The sequence below is a fragment of the Schistocerca serialis genome, chromosome 12 (assembly GCF_023864345.2).
Source record: "Schistocerca serialis cubense isolate TAMUIC-IGC-003099 chromosome 12, iqSchSeri2.2, whole genome shotgun sequence".
In the NCBI taxonomy this organism is placed as follows: Eukaryota; Metazoa; Arthropoda; class Insecta; order Orthoptera; family Acrididae; genus Schistocerca; species Schistocerca serialis.
In genome coordinates, this window is record NC_064649.1 from 92,983,892 (window position 1) to 93,005,324 (window position 21,433).

General features: G+C 39.2%; 1 protein-coding gene across 1 annotated transcript in view; it reads right to left on the bottom strand.

Annotated features, from left to right (window-relative positions):
- Window positions 1-21,433, bottom strand: part of LOC126428215 (aminopeptidase Ey-like) — a 265,785-nt gene that overhangs the window by 168,443 nt on the left and 75,909 nt on the right. The window contains exons 4-5 of the mRNA XM_050090131.1: window positions 19,398-19,613; window positions 8,142-8,297 (exon numbers count right to left, since the gene is read on the bottom strand). Coding sequence (XP_049946088.1) covers window positions 8,142-8,297; window positions 19,398-19,613 — 372 coding nt within the window. The remainder of the gene's footprint in view (window positions 1-8,141; window positions 8,298-19,397; window positions 19,614-21,433) is intronic.

A 21,433-nucleotide genomic window follows, 5' to 3' on the forward strand; every position in this document is an offset into this window, starting at 1 on the left:
AGCTGTACCCTGTTACAGTCACTCAATGATGTCACTTTCCCATACTGTACGGCATCATGAGCAGTCACAGACTGCTACTCAGCCTATATGTCAAATCACTTACATTTATACAGAACAAGAGCAATCCTATCACACCTCCTTGGGGCACTCCTGATCATTCCCTCATCTCTGATGAACATTTTCAGCCCTGGACAATGTACTGGGTTCTACTGGTTAACTCTTTTACGCACTCACAAATTTTGGAACCTGTGCCATATACTTGTACTTTCATTAACAGTCTGCAGTGAGCTGCCATGTCAAATGCTTTCTGGAAATCCAGGAATATGGAATCTGCCCTTCATCCATGGTTAGCAGGACATAGTGCTTGAAAAAGGTAAGCTGATTTTTGCACGAGCGATGCTTTCTAAATCCACATTGATTTGTAGACAAAAGCTTCTCCATCTCAAGTACACATCATTATATTCAAACTGAAGATACATTTAAGAACCCTGCAACAAATGAACACCAAGGAACAGGTCTGTAATTCTGTGTCTCCATTCTTTTACCCTTCTTATATACAGGAGTCACCTAGGCCTACACTTTTTCCCATGCACTTTGTACTTTGCATTGAGCAAGAGATTCACAGTAAATGCAAGCTAAGTAAGGGACCAGTGTTGTATAGCACTCTCTGTAAAATCAAATTGGGATTTCATTTGAATCTATGACATAATTTGTTTTCCATCTCTTTCAGTTGCTTCTCTATGCCAGGGATGCCTGCTACTCTGTCCTCCATATGAGAATCTGTGCAAATGATTTCTTAAACGCAAAATTTAAAACTTCAGCTTTCTTTTTGCTGTCTTCTATTGCTACATCAAATGGATAAGTGAGTGTCTGGACAGAAGTCTTCAACCCACTTGTCAATTTTACATAGGATCAGAATTTTCTCAGTTTTTTGACGAGATCTTTTGCTAATTTATGATGAAGGTAGCAGTTGTTTGCTTCATGCATCAATCTTTTTATCTGATGCACAAATTTCTACTAACTTTCCCCTGTCATTTTGCACATTCTTTTTTGAACTGAGAGTGCAACAGCCTCTGCTTCCTCATCATTTTCTGAATTTTGTTATTAAACCACAGTGGATCTTTTCATCCTTAATCATCCCAGAGCATGATTTACAATCCATTTCAACTTTGCACATACTATCCTCTACGTACATTATACTGGAACTAAATGATGTCAGTTAATTTTCTAAGTGGGATGGTTACAACTACGTACTTGCTCTTTCTAGCAAAAATGCTCTCCTAGCCTTGTTGATAGCTTTATTAACTTTAGTAACTATTGTCATTATGATGACATTATGATCACTAATCCCATCTCTATACTGGCACTGTTGATTAGCTGAGGCCTGCTTTTAACTCCAAAGTTTCTGTTCTATGTGGGCTGTCTAACTAGCTGCATGAGATAGTTTTCAGAAAACATGTTCACAAGTACTTCACAAAACTTCCTCCCATATCACCTGCAGTGAATCCACAGACATTCCAATCTATAATCAGTAGGTTAAAGAAGCCTCCAACTAATATCATGTGATCTGGATATTTCCACACTACTGAGTGTGGACTTTCTTTAAATGATTCTAAGACTGTCATAGCGTAATCAAGTGGCCAGTAAAAACACCCAGTAACTAATCTGAGTTCACTAGGACATGAGGGGAGTGACACAGAGGTGTAGTCTATCCCTGATGTTATTCAGTCCACACACTGAGGAAGCTGTGAAAAAAAATCAATAAGAGAGTTGGAAAAGGAACCAAAGTTCAGGAAGAAAAAAACAAAACCTTTGAGTTTTGTCAGTGTCCTTGTAATTCTATCAAGAGACAGCAAAGCATTGGGAAGACAACTGCACAGTGGATAGCATGTTCAGCAGGAATTGTAAAATGAACATCAACTAAAGTAAAATGAAGATGATGGGATTTTGAATTAAATCAGGCAATGGTGAGGAAATTAAGTTAGGAAATGAAACACTTAAAGTAGTAGATGGGTTTTGTTATTTTGTCAGCAAAGTAACTGATGATGGCTTAAGTGGAGAGAATATAAAACGCAGATTAACCTTAGAAAGAAAAGTATTTCTGAAAAAGATAAATTTGTCAACACCGAATATAAATAAAAAGCCTTTCCTCAACATATCTGTGTGAAGCATAGCCTTGTATGGAAGAGAGATGTGGATGGTAAGTGGCTGAGATAATAAAAGAGTAGAAGCTTTTTAAATGAGGTGCTACATAAGATTGCTGATAATTATTAGACAGATAGAGTAAATAACTAATGGGATAGTAGTGAACAAACTGGGGAGGCATTTGATGAAATGGGTCATCAGGAAATCACCTATTTGGTAATGGAAGTAAGTATGGGGGGGGGGGGGGGGGATAAAAATTGTAGCAAGAGTGTAACACTATTACAGGAGACAGGGGAATGAATGAAACTTCCTTGCAGATTAAAACTGTGTGCCAGACCGAGACACGAATTTGGGACCTTTGCCTTTCGTGGGCAAGTGCTGTACCATCTGAGCTACCCAGGCACAATTCATGCCCTGTCCTCACAGCTTTACTTCTGCCAGTACCTTGTCTCCTACCTTCCATACTTCAAAAACTCAGTCTGGCACACAGTTTTAATCTGGTAGGACGTTTGATATCAGTGTACACTCTTCTGCAGAGTGAACATCTCATTCAGGGGAATGAATGTTCAAACTATCATCTACCACAATATGTACACGGTGATGCACAGTGATGCTATGTGTAATTTATAAATGAACATCTAGTGCATCAGCCCCCTACTTCTCGTAACTGAACTGCAGCCAACATACTTACGTCTCATCTTGTAGCCATTGTCCCATTTGGTTCCATCTCCATTGGTTATGAGCTCTAATGCTTGTGCAATAAACAAAGCACAATTAGGTGGCAAGTGGGTAGATTTAAGTGCTGAACATAATGAGAATCATAAAATACTGGGATAGTAACTAATCTTGATTTATTTGTTCAATCACAAAATTAGTAAAACAGTTTCTAGATCCAGTTTATCATTATTATTCATAACAAAATTCACGATGATTAGTCATTAGTTCCCGAGCACCACAAAAACATAAAAATGCTTCACACAATCTTAGAACCCACAAGAGATCACACAAATATGTTCTCAAAGGCAACTTGAACAATTAATTCCATCTTTATGCAGAGTTGCACTTCACACACTAGTTCACATGTTACAACAATGAAAACTGTCTACCCCCAGTATCTGAGTGTTCAGTGCAACAGTATGTCAATCCTAAGGGCCTAGGTTTGATTCCTGGCTGGGTTGGAGATTTTCTGCTCAGGGACTGGGTGTTGTTTTGTCCTAATTACATCATTTCATCCTCATCAACACGCAAGTTGCCGAAGTGGCATCAAATCGAAAGACTTGCACCAGGCAGATGGTCTATCCGATATGACATTTATTTATTTAACAATGAAAATTGATCATAGACTGCCTTGGATTAACACAACATCACACAGTATATCATCCGAGGCAGTTTTTCATTCTATCTTTACATGAGATCAGATTTTATACACAGATTGATGTACTACTTCTTTGGGAACTGATCGTAGACCTAGCTTTCCCTCTCCGGGCACACATGTAATTGGTCTATGCTTTCCATTAATAAGCACTGTCAGCACCTGAAATCTGTAATTATTATTTCCTGATGAATTGAGTGATATTGAAATTATTAAGAATTGAGTGATATTGAAGTTATTAACAAGTTCTCAGAGCAAGTAACATCATTGGCATGGTCAAAGCTGTATATTAATATTTAAACACTATATACAAATAATAAAAGATTCGGTTCTTGGTACCCAGTGTAGCAGGTGAATCCCAACTGTCTGTCTGTTCCAGTACAATATGGCTCTTGCTCGCCCAGTTGTTCTCACAGTATGCAACCATCTGGCATGTCATTGACGAGTCTGCCTTGTGATCCTACCTATTCACTAGCCTCTCATAATAAACTCTTCCTACAGTGTATATTAAAACACATCAATAAAAATGTAATAAATGTGGGCAGGGATGTGGCATGAATGTCACAGAGATCAAGTCTTGAATATAGCAAGCCAATTCAAATGGCTGTGGATTACAGTGATCACAGTTGTTATACAGAGATGAAGAGGGTTGCACTGTGTAGGTGAGCTGCCTCAAACTAGTCTTGAGACTGGCGACATCAACAACCACAGTATCAAGTTAATGGGGTTCAACTATGCTTGTCATCTGCATATATTCTTATATCACTTGCAGAAAACTGATAATTTAGATACTGCAGAAGTCATGAAGTGCGCCTTTCAGATGCAGTCTCCATATAAAGTAGATGATTCACAAACAGCCCTTTCCAGTACAAAGTCACTGTGACAGTAACCAAAACTCTTGAGCTGTAGATAGTCCGATGAACCTTACTTTCACAGACAAGCTACAGCAGTAGCTGAAGCAAGAATAAACTTTACCAATATTACTCCTTGAGAACCTGTTATCATAGTCTTTAGTCAAATGCCTTGTTTGATGCAGCTCTCCATGCTAGTCTATCCTGAGCAAGCCTCTTCATGCCTGAATAAATACTACAAGCTACATCGATGTCAACCTGCTTACTGTAATCAAACCTTTGTCTATCTACAACAACTGTTACCTCCCCCCCCCCCCCTCCAAGCCATTCTTCAAACTAGGATCACACAACTTTGGTACCTCTTCTATATTGTTGTTTCCTATTTTTTCAGTACATCCTCATTTTCTTCCCATGTTGCCTTTTGTTCTTGTTGAACATAATATCGTGAAGCCTCATAATCTAGTATTTTATTCTTTCATAGGTTTCTTTTGGTTATTTCCAATTCTTTGATGTTGTTTCTTTCTGTTTCTTCCCTTACTTACATAATCTATGGTACTGTCAATTTCTTCTTGTAGAAAAACTGGAATATTAGTTCTGTTAGCCTTTCTCATTAATTCAGCAGAGGTTTCTTAGCCATTACTTCTCATATTTTATCTATGTTTTTGTAGATCTGCGTATTACTTCTCATTTTCCAGTCATCTATAGTTTATACTGCATCCATTGTTTATCTAATAATCTGTCTTTCAAGTACCTCTATTTTGTCCAGTTGACAGTTCATTATTAGGGATTCACTTCCAAATGAAAATTTTCGTCATACCACTGTGACTAGTGTTTTAGTTTCATAGTTCTAAATGTGTGTTCATTGTTGTAAATATTATTTGTCAAATCATTTGTGCCTTTCATTTTGTTAACTCTTACATCTACTGCAAAGTCTTCTAGTCCATTTACTCAGTCTATTTTACCGATTTGTGTTTCTATGAATTTTAGAGCATTTTTTATATTTGTTATGAATTTTGTTTTTTTCTTTTTTTCAGCTGAAATTTTAAAACCTGTTCTATTTGCTATTTTTGGAGTAACTGCTTCTGTCAGATTTTCTGAAAGTATTGCAAAACCATCTTCAAAAACCATTTACCTTAATTACATTTGTTTTTTTTTTTTGTTTTCCTTCCCTCCATTATTAATTATTAAATTAACTATGTCTCAGTGCCTCAGTATGTGTCCACCAAGTACATAACAGAACATATCTGCCATGTTCGCCCATCGTACCCCATGGGCATATTTTGCCAAATCATCTCAGTGTCAAATCTACCATTTGAAATTGTTGCCAGTCTATGAGCTACAGAAAGACAAATATTTAATCATCTGGCCACTTTGTTTTCAGTTGGAGATGTCTACCATCTGATGACAACCCTTTAAAGAAGTCTGTCTACGGTGCAGTTGTTTGACTGTAAAGATGTTACAAGCGTATTATAGCGCAACTGTTTACATGTGATAGTTTTCTTCAGCAATACTGCTGCAAGAACACCTTCACCTTTAGTTTGAAATGGTTTACGTTTTCCCCAAAACAATTTTACATTTTTCTTTCTAAATTGGGGGAATAATGAGCAGTGTCTATCAAGAAACCCCTTGAGTGTGAGGTTGCAATAGGCCAATGATGTTTATGGCATTCAGCACCCCACATATTGTCCACCCTGTAACCACAATATTGGCTGCTAATGATAACAGGGGGCAGGACCGGAGGTACTCAATGGTGAGCACAGTGTGAGGCTACAGAGAATAGGTGAACTGCTTAGTCAATTAGTAACTCACAATAATGCTAAAATGGTAGTGGTGTTTATTCACTGCAGAGCGATGACAATGATAAACAAAGCAAACACAGCATTACATCTAAAACAACAGTTGCTGAAGTTGACATTTTGTCAGGAAGGAACTCAAGAAGTTTTCCAGAGTTAGAAAGAAGTCACATGTGAAATATTAGCATTTCTGCAAAATGAGTCAGTGGAATGGTGGTGTCATATATGCTCAACTGTGTAGAAAATGTATGTAAGGAGTAAAGTGATGCCAATGTGAGCTTACCAAATTAAAGTAAGAGAAACTACAGATTTAAAAATGTGGACAATGCACATTTGTTACAAAAACTGGTGTTTCTGCATTTCAGGATGCTAGATGCAAGGAGGTGCATGATAATGACCTACTATATTAAGCACATCAAATTGTGTGCAACATAGGTTACAGTGATCTCAAGGAAAGGAGTGGATGGTTGCATAACTTCAAACAGTGCTACAGAATTGGAAGACATAAGATAACGAAATTTCAAACAAAGTGTCAACTTGATGATGCACAGCAAACTACGGAATCACCTGAAAATTTGTAGATGAGATAAACAAACTTACCCCATAGTCCAGTGAAGAAATTATTTTCATTTCCAAAAAATTTGGATTTGAAGAGGAAATGCATATCAAAGGAACCCTTGAAACTGGCGGTACCAAGGGAGTTATATCGAGATCAGCTAACAATGTCTTAATGCACTCGTATACAATTATGCCAACTGTTAATCTGGATGGTAAATTGGCTCAACAGTTATTTATTGTGCTACAAGAAGTTGGAGGTGCTCTGCCTCCTGTAATTCTTTCTCATGTGCATAATCTTGCGAGAGCAGTAGGGAATATTTACATCACAACAAGCAAGGGTGGGAAAATGGGCATGAGAGAACTACAACTATGGTATGAGCACTGCTTTTGGACAACAGCTTGTCAGCATTACTTGGCTTTTGCTTCATTCCTGGTCTGCATACAAAAATCTTATTCCTCTGGAGCAAACTGTTCCTCCTGAAAAGTGTGACATTCCAATTCATTCAACCTGGTACCACTGGACAAATTCAGCCTCTAGATGTTTGTTTTTCCATATTTATAAAACACATTACTGCACTATCTGCAGCTAGTGCTTAAGGGGTAGCCAGTTTTACAATAAGCTCCTGACAGATTGCTTCGTATCTGATTGCATGCCATCACATTCCATTATTTTTCATCACCCCATTACACCAATATGATTCTACATGCATTCTTTAGGAGTGGATACCTAACTAAATGTCCTGCACAATTTGTGACTCACAAAGGGTTTGCCTTCAATCTCGATGGTACAAATCTTTGTGATCAGTGTGGCACACCATTTTTCAGTAACTGTTCATGGTGCAAGTTAATGGTTTGGTTTGATTTCTTGAATGTCAATGATGTCCATTTTAATACATACGTCCCATAGAAGGTTAATCTCTGCACCTACTGGACACTCATTTTCTGTCACCCTTCAGATAAACATGGTGAGTCATTAGCAACTAATATTTTTTCTATCTTTATTGGTAACACTACACTTTCAAAGGAGTCTTCCTAAAGAATGAACTTGCTTCCTCACACTCAACGGCCACCCTTCAGATAAACATGGTGAGTCATTAGCAACTAATATTTTTTCTATCTTTATTGGTAACACTACACTTTCAAAGGAGTCTTCCTAAAGAATGAACTTCCTTTCTCACACTCAACGGGCTCCTTGCAAAAGAAACTAAATATACTGACTTTAAAATGTGCATGGGGCAGTAATTTCCCTTCAAAATTTGTTAATAACAAGGATGAAATAAACATTATTTTCAGCTTGTTAGTGCCTACAACATGCCAATGGAATGTTACAAAATAAAGAGGGACTGTGATTTACCATCCTACTGATAAGGGCTTCACTCCTTATCAACTGAAGTAAGCATTTTATGAGACAGCCATACTTACAACTGTTCAGTATGAACTATGGGCATGTTGGAGATGGCAGTGTAGTTGCTGGAATGGATGATGTTGATCTGGAACATGGCTTTCATCACAGGTTCGTCAAAGCAGGGAAAAGCACTTCGTGCTTCTGTCGCCTCAAAATGTGTCAGTGCTATCCATCTGAAAATAGAGAAAGATATGTGGTGATGATATAGGGACACACTACTTCTGTGAATGAACCAAGGAACAGCCGCATACATGATATGTAACTACTGTCAACAATGTTGCACAAGAAGGCTTTAAAAAAAATATTACAACAGCACAGCAAAATTATTTTGTCTTTGTTGCAGCCTAAAACTGTCCAAACATTCCTCACAACCAAAAATGCACATGATGAGATGTGTTCAGAAGTGCCACACAACATTGTGTGTGTGTGTGTGTGTGTGTGTGTGTGTGTGTGTGTGTGTGTGTGTGTGTGTGTGTGTGTGTGTGTGTGTGTGTGTGTAGTCAATTACTTGGTCTCGGATGGCAGGCAGTGATGTGAAGCAGCTACAGCGTGTTTGGTGCATAATATTGCAGTCCTTCCTTGTGGAGATTGGACATGGTCAACAAGAACCTTGATGGCAAGAATGCCTTCCCTCATGTTCCCACGCAGTCAGCATCAGATCACTGTCGCATCTAAATGCCCCAGAAATTTGGATATTGCATGATTTGACCATATGACCAAATGGCTACCCACAATGAAGCCCCATTCAAAATATGTCAGGTGCTGATAACACTTTCTCATATGGGTATATGGCATTTCCTTGCCCTTCACAGTAATCATTCAATAGTTGACACTGATTATGCTCCTTACCTATCCTGCCGTACCTGAAATTAAAATTGTAATAATATCAATATAATAGAAGGAAACATTCCACGTTGTAATGACACATTCCTATGCAGAGACATACAATATCTTAAAAGCTGCGCCAAAGATAAATTGAGAGGCATGTATACTATAATCTTTGTAAAGTTCACATTGGGTTCTCTTTTGTTTGATACTCCAAGGAGCTAAGGGACACTTTCGATTGTTGCCTTGTGGAGGATGGACGTGATTTTTGGACTGTGCGGAAAGGCAGCCATATGGTTGGTAATTATGGTTTGTGCGACGAGCACAGCAAGTCTTATTGTGTTGTGAATAAAAAATAGTGAAAAGTATCGAAGTGTTACGAAAATTATTTGTAGCGACGTAGCATAGTATTCCTTGGTTTCCACCGTCTTCGTGAAGTGAACCGATGCCGACTCATGATGGTACACACGGTCAACAAAGAGAAGAACATCGATGGCGACTAATGAATTAATATTGTGGCAGAAGGACTAATTCTACGTCTAAGGTGAGAACTCTGATTAAATCAACAATCACGTGGAATTTAAAATGTAAAATGTTTTTTATTTATTTCGCCACACTGGCGACCGCTGACAGGGACAGTGCTGGTGGAACAAAGAGTAAGTACTTCATTGTTGTGCTACAAATGTACTTGTACTAATTACTGTTTCTCTGTTACATGACACACATGGAAAATGACGAATAAGGTGAAACAATATTAACTGTATAAACGGATGGCACAATAACCAGAAGGAACAAGGACAAGGATTTACAAAACTAACGTAATCGTGAGTGATGCAGTTCAGTCGGAATTAAGGTAGGAAAGCGCAAACGCATGCAGTGACTGCACCTTGGCTTAGGTCCACTTAAAGTAGAACCTTTTCCTGTCCATATTAAAATCCTGGTAGTGTTTGTGGCAACACACAATTACACTTTGATAATTACTTTTTTATGTTCAACAATCGCAGAATTAGAAGACGTAGTGCGCCATCTTGTAAATTTCCGACGCGCAACAAATAACAATCGCGAGATATTTTTATTAATTCAACTGCGAGAGAATTTAAAGATTTAGATTAACAGTAAAGTACAGATAAAAATAATATCTTCACAATGGAATCGGAGAACTTTAATTTAACAAATGTTCATGGACACGTCACCGATTCTGACAATAGTGACGTAAATGATGACGCAATTAGGTTTTCAGCACAACATAATGTAGAAGTAAATACAATTCAATTGCACTCCACAGGGATTAACAATAACGAACCACTTGCAAATGAAACCTTGTGCACAGTCGATGAAGCATCGATTACCAGATCAGATGAAAATATTTCGCGTGAAGTCAGTGAACCTAGCCCGGTTTCGATTCAATCAGACCGTGGCAGAGAAACAATGGCAACAAATAATGGCATAAATACAAACACACAAGCTTCGTCAGTTACGCTTGAGGCATTATATAGTCTGATGTCAAATGTGAGCGAGAAACTGGCGAATCTAGAAATAATGACAAACACAAAATTGTCAAACATGGAAATTGGGTTCCAACAGCAGTTTTCAAGTGTAAACACGCAATTTGAAAACATACACAGACATTTCGATCAACGCTTAAATAAACTCACCAATGAAATCGATCAAAAGATCGAAGACAAAGTCATCAAAACTGTCAATAGTGTATACAATGTATTGGCAAATGACTTAGAAAAGAAATTGTCAGATCTTACAACCAAACAGGAACAGGAACTGTCAGAAATAGTAGAAACACACAATCAAACACAAACCGTACAAAAAGAAATACATGAAAACGTACAGGCTATTCAATTAAATTTAACAAGAGTACAGTCCGCATGTGAAGAAATACCTGACCAAGTTAATAAAGTTAACGAAGAAGTCGGTTTTCTGAAACAGGAGACTCGACGTATCAACGCGGACATTATCAAAATAAATGAAACTTTAGAAAACGGTAATGTAAATGAATCAATAACTGACCGGGAAACAAAACTTTTTGAAAAATTAGGTAATGAAATCAAAGTAGCCGAGGACAGAATACGTAAGGAAATTGCTGGTAGACTAAACGTTTCAAATGACTTGCCTACGTCAAGCAACAAGCAGCGCGACACTTATTCGCCCGTGCCAGATTACGATGTCAATAACGCGGAACATCACGCGCCCTGTCCGGCGTATGTGCACGCACCGGCACAGGTAAACAATGGCTATTCGCCAAACGCGGTGCTGCAACAGGCAGTAGGTGTGTCGCCTTGCATCTCGACGATTCTAGTCGATGAGAGCCTGTTGAAACATAGACAGTTTCCAGTTTTCTCCACAGAATCCAGAAAAACTCATCCAGTCGTATTTGTAAGAGCATTTAAAAATGTCTTACCAAGAAACTGGACTGAGGCACAGAAGATTAGATATGTAGTAGGCTTCACACAAGGCGACGCACTTTTGTGGGCCACAGACATGGCTGAACAGTGCGTCACCTACGAACAATTTGAACGGGCTTTCTTGGAGAAATATTGGTCTGCTGGGGTCCAAGAAAGACTGCGACGTGAGGTATTCAACCCACAACCGTTCAACCTAAAAAACGGCGGGTTGAGAAAGTATTTCGAAAAGTACTTGAATAAGACGCGCTATTGGAACAATCCAATACCGCACGTAGACGTTCTCAAAATTCTGAAAAACAGACTACCCGCGAATTTACGCGAAAAATTGGTATCCATACCGGAAAACGACCTTGACTACTTTCTTTCCGTGCTTGACTCAATTGATCTAATATACGAAGAGCCGAGCACAAGTAATCGGAATGAATATTCCGGAACCAATCAAAACAACGGTAACGGATATCATTTTAATGGCAGTGGACAAAACCCACACAGTTGGCATCCGTATGCGACAAGGCCAAATAATGGAACCTGGAATTACGGGAATCGGAGGAATTCGGCGCCACAGAGACGTGAAGACCAAAGGTACAGTACAGATTACGGTCCACGCCGGTATGGAAATGATAGAAATCACGTGAATGATTGGTCAGGCCCGCGTGATGAAAGGCGGCACACAAATGAAAATTACAATAGTTACAGTAATAGGAATGACAGACCAAGGAGGAATAGCGACGGCCGGTCGCAAGAAAATGTTGCACGCAGCGGTCCGGAAACTAATTGGCGACAGAATAACCACTCAGTACACTTTGTAGATGTAACGGACAGTACTGAAGCAACGCCGTTGTCTCCCCCGGTAAACAACAATCGGTCGTAATGAGCCCCCACCGGCCGACCGATTTGACAACAGGGGGCACAAACAAGCACACATTACATCTTAGACAATTATTTTTAAGATATGATCAGGATGCGACCGTAGAAGATGATCTATGTGAAGAAGAGATGAAAGCACCGGACAAGGTAAGTGACCTCGTGCAGGCTGTAATAACAACAAAAAGATAAGAAAGGTTACAGAATTTAACATTGGACAGGAAGTACTATTACGTACCCACCCAAAATCCTCTAAAATTAAGGCATTAAACAAAAAGTGGCAGTTGTTGTATGATGGCCCTTTCATTATAATAGACAAACCCCACCCAGGATGTTATCTGTTAGGTAACACACGAACGGGCAAGATGAAAGGGTTATACCCCCACAAGGACATCAAGGAATTTTTTCATTAAAGGTTATATGTTATTTTAGCAAAATTGAAATTGTACAACCTTGGATCACATAGTAAAATTGCTGTCATTAACCTAAGAAACTTGCGAACAACTGGGGGCATATGCCAGCTTAAAAACGCATATTTAACCAAACCTAATGAAACATGTGTTACTGTGAGTCTTAACACTTTAAAATAAACCATACGGTACTTTAGTAGTCTAACTCAGTTATTTAAGAGAGGGGAACAAAGACAAATTAGCGCGAAGGTCAGAGTTTGTTTGCTTGAGACGAGCAACAAACCACACGTCGAAGTTGCAATACAACGCTCAGCTCATGAGCACGGGATAGCTGCATGTCAAGACGAGGTCATTGGCCGCGCTGTAGGCAGCGAGCCGGGGAGAAATCTTCCCCCCTTCCATGTCCGATCAGCTGAGCGTATACAAAGCGCAAAGGCGCATGCGCGGTCGAGTCCAGGTGTCACGTGACTATTACACGATGGTGGCTATCACGAAGAATGTTCACCAACAATGCAGAGTTTTCCCCGCACCTACAGTCCAGTCGTGGTACGTAAGCGCGCATGCGCGGAAAGTTTAAAAGTTTTGGGACCACTCTTACTATGAGACACAGAGACGAAAGTCATTCAAAAACAAGAAAGGAAAGGGTACACAAGTCTTGTAAACAGTAACTTAGAAAATTTAATTATAAGCTGGTATTACGTAATAAAAGTGAACATGCAAGTACATACTGGTCATGGACGGTATTGTAATATTGTAATATTATATTATACTGAGTAAAATCTTAGCTTGTACGGAAGGAGAAAGAAAATAGAAAAAATAAATAAATAAATAATGCAGATATATAACCGGAAGAAAGGCTATGTACACGAGAACAGCACACAATTACATATAGGGAAAAAGCAGCAAAGAGGAAAGAAAAGAGGTAACGCATGCATTTACATTACACAGTAGCGGGCGATTTTCAGAATGAACAACAAGGTAAACGCGGGAATTTTTGTGACTAAGGAAAAGAGTGACACAAGCTTTAAAATAGGATAATAATAAACAGACCTATGCAGCGTGAGTAATGAAATGAATCGCTCTCAAAACAAATACCTAGGGTTTATAGAGAGAGAGAGAGACACATTAACGTTAGGAAACACCTGAAGCACTCAGCAAACAACTTTGTAGAATATATAAGCTATACACGAGGGTACATGTACGAAAGCTAAAGTGTAAAGGAGGAAAATAGGGAATGTTGCACATTAATGGACTGTAAGGCAGTTATGTATGTAAGAAGAAATATTTAGTTGTAAGTATTATTAGTATAAGGGACGATGCTCAGCACACCCTGAATTATTTTGGAATATTGAAGGAATGGTGCAGGGTACCGAAAAAGGGCCCCACCAGCAAAGTGTATATTATAGTGGTAGATATATATTTTTTTTTAAACGTATGTATGAATGTGTGAAAGGCGAAAGAAGCCCTGTACATGTACTGAACTTAAACAACGTAGAAGTGTATAAGGAAAATTAAACTCTAAGAGAACCTCGTATAAAGAGGTATACCTAACGTCAAGAAACAACTTAATTAAAACCGTAAGACTCTACGAGTTTACGAGAAAATGCGAAAAACCTGATACAAAGTGTAACATTAGCGATGCTTCACTCATGTATGCAAAAGGAAGGTATGAATTACTTTACCCACTTAAAACATGAAATGATAAATCATGTCAAAATTATATCTTTCATACATATCACGATTTACAGTCACAAAGAATGAAAATGATATCGCCGCTGTACGAGAAACAGGTAAGTAGTGTGATGGACGACCTGTAAGCAAAGGAATCGTCTATAAAATAAACTATGAAAAAAAAAAAGTCATACAGAATATCATGCTGCACTGAAGCTATGAAAGTCGGATTATTCGTGTACATAGATTTTCATGACAACCAATGCATTAAAATATCTATTGTTTCTCCCATGATAACACAAGACGCCTATAAGCGCACTTTAATTGAAGATGATACACGCACACAAGGGCGTGCCGCTATTATGAAACACTGTACATATTAATAGTAGCTAGACCCTGAACTTCAAGATTGTATGTTTATATGTCTATGTTAATGTAGGAAATTTTATTAGAGGTTAATGATTTATAAGCACACCAGAACGTGCTTAAGCACAAAACACTGTACATATTCGGGTTATGCTGCATATAAATGATTATTTCGTGCATTTTCAGATTTTATACGCAAAAAACCGTAGCATACACGTAGTCGTTGCCACTACCCTAAGTAGAAGGTAGAAAATTCCCTTCCCAAGCTTCAGTGGAGCGGCTACAGCTGTATTCTCTGCATGCTGATGCATGTCGTTGCGTATGAAGAATACGTAACGGAGGTAAACCTTAACTTACACTCGAGTTCAAGAAGGAAAACAAAGGACTTGTTCCTTCTAACAGATTAATGGAAAAAGGCGAGTGTGTGTGTCAGTAAAATCCAAGACGAAGAAGCCACTATGAGTGGTCAAAAATTTTTTCAATTTTAGTCGATAGTTTTTTCCTGCAGTTAATGTAAACAATGTATTGTATGTATTATATGTTATTCCATTGTATGTGATGTATTTTGTATTTCATGCCAAGTCCCGTGACTTACAAATTATGTACATTGACCAGAAGTATTGAGGGGAATGAATCTCAGTACAATAGGTAAAAGGGGTTAATGCGAAGAAAAAAAGTGTAGTGAAAAGGAAGTTTCGATCGCAATACTCGTGGTTAAAGTGGTGTGTGTAGAAATTAAAATTGTGCAAAGTAGTGCTACGTTGCAAGTGTCAGCGAGCCTAAACAAGTGACATCGAAAATTGAAGCTTGTATCGTCAAACGACCCATGGCGTCACAGTAGGAAAGGACAATGCCAAACAAGTTTGACACGGTACGCTTCTTACCAGGAGCTGCATCGACGGGATCGTCCTCCGCCTCGCACGTAGTGTGGTGTGTTCTTCGGGGCACATATTCCAATGTACCTCGTCGTATCCAGTCTAAGTACTGGAAGGAACTACAAAAAGCACACGCATACTGAGGTTCGGAAGTCTCGACGGTACCCGCACGTCGGTGTATATTCAGTGCACTGGCGCGAGCATTCAACCAACGTCGCCCGCTAACGGACGACCAAACAATCAGGCGCGTGTATCACCCGCCCATATTCAACACGGGCTAGCGAACAAAGCTCGTCGCCCCAGAATAAATACAGAAGGCAATACAAGGACTTAATTTTCACCTCTGATGAGGAAGGAAACATTTGTATGTAACGTTGTATTCAGTGTATATTTTATTGTACAAACTTTACTACATGATGTCATTTTCTCAGTATTAACCAGAACTTTGTATATTAGGATTAAGGTTTGTAAATATTAGCATAAGTATACCAAAAAACTGACACACACTCAGAAATACCAAAGAATTCACAGTGCCATGAAAATGAGACAATAAAAATGAAGTTTGTAAATAAAAGACCCCCAAACCTATCAATTGCAAGGTCGACTACTGTATCCTGTCAATCAAATAAAATTTTCTAGTGACAGTATACAGTAGGGGGGCAGTTGTAATGACACATTCCTATGCAGAGACATACAATATCTTAAAAGCTGCGCCAAAGATAAATTGAGAGGCATGTATACTATAATCTTTGTAAAGTTCACATTGGGTTCTCTTTTGTTTGATACTCCAAGGAGCTAAGGGACACTTTCGATTGTTGCCTTGTGGAGGATGGACGTGATTTTTGGACTGTGCGGAAAGGCAGCCATATGGTTGGTAATTATGGTTTGTGCGACGAGCACAGCAAGTCTTATTGTGTTGTGAATAAAAAATAGTGAAAAGTATCGAAGTGTTACGAAAATTATTTGTAGCGATGTAGCATAGTATTCCTTGGTTTCCACCGTCTTCGTGAAGTGAACCGATGCCGACTCATGATGGTACACACGGTCAACAAAGAGAAGAACATCGATGGCGACTAATGAATTAATATTGTGGCAGAAGGACTAATTCTACGTCTAAGGTGAGAACTCTGATTAAATCAACAATGACGTGGAATTTAAAATGTAAAATGTTTTTTATTTATTTCGCCACAACGTGGGAAAAATTATATATAAAAACAAAGATGAGGTGACTTACCGAACGAAAGCGCTGGCAGGTCGATAGACACACAAACAAACACAAACAGACACACAAAATTCAAGCTTTCGCAACAAACTGTTGCCTCATCAGGAAAGAGGGAAGGAGAGGGGAAGACAAAAGGAAGTGGGTTTTAAGGGAGAGGGTAAGGAGTCATTCCAATCCCGGGAGCGGAAAGACTTAGCTTAGGGGGAAAAAAGGACGGGGATACACTTGCACACACACACATATCCATCCACACATACAGACACAAGCACACAGCTGCTTGTGTCTGTATGTGTGGATGGATATGTGCGTGTGTGCGAGTGTATACCTGTCCTTTTTTCCCCCTAAGGTAAGTCTTTCCGTTCCCGGGATTGGAATGACTCCTTACCCTCTCCCTTAAAACCCACTTCCTTTTGTCTTCCCCTCTCCTTCCCTCTTTCCTGATGAGGCAACAGTTTGTTGCGAAAGCTTGAATTTTGTGTGTATGTTTGTGTTTGTTTGTGTGTCTATCGACCTGCCAGCACTTTCGTTCGGTAAGTCACCTCATCTTTGTTTTTATATATAAAATTGTAATAATATTTAGAAAGTGTATTTTTGTGCAAACATACACTTTTTGAAGTGCAACAATCCCTACTGACATTAACAAACTAAAAGTAGTGTAATTAGAATGTCAGGGGTGTTTGTGGTAGGATTCTAGGGTGACTTATTTTCGAGATATCTTATTTTGAAAAGTTGCCACACCGACACTTGTGCAATACCTGTGGTAGCACACACTGAAGAAAAACTGAGTGCATACCCTAGCTATGGGAATTCTAATCAATAATGAGACAATTGATCATCAGAGGTTGTGTTCAAAATGATCCTAGGCAGCAGCAATGCACGCGTCCAGTCTGGTATGAAAGGACTGCTGCACACGTGCTGCATTTCAGAGGAGATGTCCGAGCAGGTTGCAATATAATACAACATTGCATATCATGAGGTGTAGTTGGTATGTCCTTGTAGACAGTATCTTTCATCTTTCCCTGCAGAAAAATAGTCTGTAGGCATGAAACAGCTCTCTATCCAACACCACATGTTTACACTCCACGGATGCTGATGTTCCTCCCGACGAAGCCAACGGGGATTGTCAACAGACCAATAGTGCAAGTTTTAGCTGCTAAGCTGGCCGTGATTGATAAATGTGGCTTCTGCACTAAACAAGATACATGATGCATCTGGATCCTGTCTTAATACCCATGTGCAGAAGTAACACAATTCTCATAATTGTTTCTTGGAGTCCTTGATAGAGTAAGCATGTGATAAGGATGGAACCTCTGCCAATGGAGAATGCATAGGAAATTGGGCTGACTCACACCACTTCTTTGTGTGATCGGAAGCTAACACGGAAATCAACTGTAACAGCTGGAAGAACATTAATCCCCCCGCCCTCCCCCTCTTCTGTCATCATTTGTTTCCTTCTGTTATGTTGCATAGGTATTACACTACTATTTCCACGTAACTGGTTGAAGAGATTGATAATAATCCCCAAGTTGGTTAACATCTATTGGCATATCTTACCACATACACTGTACAAGAATGAACTGCACTCTCCCATCACTCTGCATACATCACGAGCATATCAGCTTTTTCTGCATTGGTAATCCCCATTGTCCACTCACGACCTACAGCTTGGAATGTCACACACTAACTGACTAGTAAGCCACAGGACACTCAAGGAACATACAAGCACACTAAGCAAACATAACAATATCATACCTAGCAATTGCGCAGGTTGAATGGGACAAACAAGTTTCAGTGTAGAAACTTTTCAAAATACAATGTCTCATAAATGATTCACACTAGAATCCTGCAACAAACATCACCGATATTCAAATTACCATACTTTTAGCTTGTTAGTGTCAGTAGAGATTATTCCATTTAAAATGCATATGTTTGCACAAAAAATACACTGTCTAAGTATTATTAGAATCTGTTTATTGGCTAACAATACAAGCCCCTGACTATCAATTGACTGTGTGAAAACTACACGTCAGTAGCGCTTCCCATTTCCACAATATCTGCGGTGCAAGTTTTAGGTGATTCACCCTGTAGAGATTGGGTATCACACTTGTAATGGTCAAGTTGGCTCCATTTTGTTTGGGTAATTTCTAAGGATTTAGTATGCACCATTATAACTATCCTGTTATTTATTTTTTTGTGCCACGCGGGATTACCCGAGCAGTCTAAGGTGCTGCAGTCGTAGGCTGTGCAGCTGGTCCCGGTGGAGGTTCGAGTCCTCCCTTGAGCATGGGTGTGTGTGTTTGTGCTCAGGATAATTTAGGTTAAGCAGTGTGTAAGCTTAGGGACTGATGACCTTAGCAGTTAAGTCCCATAAGATTTCACACACATTTGAACATTTTATTTTTTTATTTTTCTGCAAACATTGTGACAATACAGAAAACTGTAATATACCAGAAATAATCAATTATTCATGTCAGTTTTCTTTCAGTTTACGCTATGTAGTGGTGTATTTAATTTATGAGTTAGTTAACTGAGTAAGTGTTTTGTTATAGGAAGGAAAGATGCTGAAATTCAGATTATTACACAGTGTGCTCAGTGAAATGTAGCCAACAAGCTGAAGACTTACTTGGTGCGTCCATCCTCCATGTAGGAAGTGCGGTAAAAGCCTGTTAGTGTCGCCTCCTGCAACTGTCCTCGGAATGGCACCGACAGTACATAGCGGGCCCCCGGCTGCAGGGCTGGAGACACACGCACAGTGTATGTTTCCTGTACAGGGTCTGCCCACTGGTCTACCACTGCCAGTGCTTCAGACCTGCCACAGTTGCCAGCCTCTGTAGTCTGCCTGTGTGGTGCAATTCAAAAGTTAGGCTCCACACGTAAAGCAAATCTGAGAACGTGAGGGAATGAGTGGGTGGCTGAAGAGAAGAGTAAGGAAAATGTGAACAATACTGAAGGCAGCTTACAGCTGACTTAGAACATTGGATGGATACATTTGGCAATGAAATTTATGTGGTCCATAAAATTTATTTTCAAAAACAAATTTAACTTTTAATATTCTATCCTAGAGTATTAGTGCTTTTCTCATATTAATCTCAATGTTTTTATTCCTTCAGAAAAGAAATTTAGGCAACTATACTTTCGTACAATGTGTCATCAAATGACATTTTTTAAATCAAATTGTACAAAAATGGATCATTATGAAAGCATTTTTTCACAACAAAAATGTTACATTTAGAAAAAGGCTCTGGGTATGCTTCAGAACAATATACAGTGTTGGTCATCAACCTGCAACTCTCAAGTCGCACATGTCCTGTGGACTAATTTCGTGCAGCCCACAGTGTAATCACTGTTCCAATCATAATACACAGAACAAAACCGCAAAACATTTTCTGTGTTTTTGATACTACAACATGCAATTAAGAATGGTAAACAGGAGCCAGCATGTCTCAGTGTTAACAACTAGGTCATATTAACATTGTTATTCTTGGCTAAGTTAATACCAGTGTAGAATAATGTTTCCAGAATTATGTGGTTGCAAAGCTATCTACTGCAGATAATGAATAAACAGTCTTTCCAACTTTTTGCATTGCATTTATTGATATTGTCCTCAGTTTCTTCTTCCTTAAATAAAATCATGTTTCAAAAACAGGCTATATGCTTCTTTCATTAATACCCAATTTTTATTTTAAGCTAGTTTCTAACAATGCTGCTAGCAAACCAAAAAGTAGTTGTGATTCTTCAGTTTCTCCCAGCGTATTTCTTGCTTAAACAGTGCACGGGTGTACCGCCAGCCCATAGAGTCCAATGGGCACAACATTTTGGTGATCAGACATGTCACCATCATCAACTGTGCTGACAAACTGAGCTCCTGAAGATGGGTGGACATCTTGAATCCCCTCCCCCTGCAAAGTGTTCTCTCCGTGGTCAGCGGCCACGGCTGCGCGTCGGCGGTCGCTGACTCCAGCATCTCAGTGGCCACCACTGACACGCGGCCGCGGGCGTAGACTGCGGAGAGAACATCTCGCAGGGGGAGGGGATTCAAGATGTCCACCCGCCCTCAGGAGCTCAGTTCGTCAGCACACCTGACAATGGCGACATGTCTGATCGCTGAAATATTGTGCCTGTTTGACACTATGGACCAGCAGTTCACCCGTGGACTGTTCGAGCAAAAAGTTGTTGACTTTTAAATTATTTTTTATTCAACTCCTTTAAAATATTCACCCTGAAACATGTATAGCCCTCAAGGTACTTAGATTTTTGATAATTCAAACTGGGGGATTTAAAGTATAGTGTACCTACTGACATGTCATGGCCCACACCCCAAACATTTCAGCTGAGAGGGATACAAGAACATGGGAGCTGTAGAAATTAGTAAAAGTAGACACACTGTTCATGTGGTTCATAGGTATCCCAATTTTCAGAATGAGGGGGTATTAGCCAATTTGATTGCAATGTGCAAATAGTCATAGTACATCTTGCCTAAAGTTTATATTATTGCAGATCATAATTCAAGGAAACAGCCTCTCAATTTCGATGTCTTAGGTCGAGAGAGTGTCACTTCTATAACAGTAACTAGGACTGATGTTCCAAAAACATAATCTAAATTGAAACTTCCTGGCAGATTAAAATTGTGTGCCTGGTCAGGACTCAAACTTCAGACAT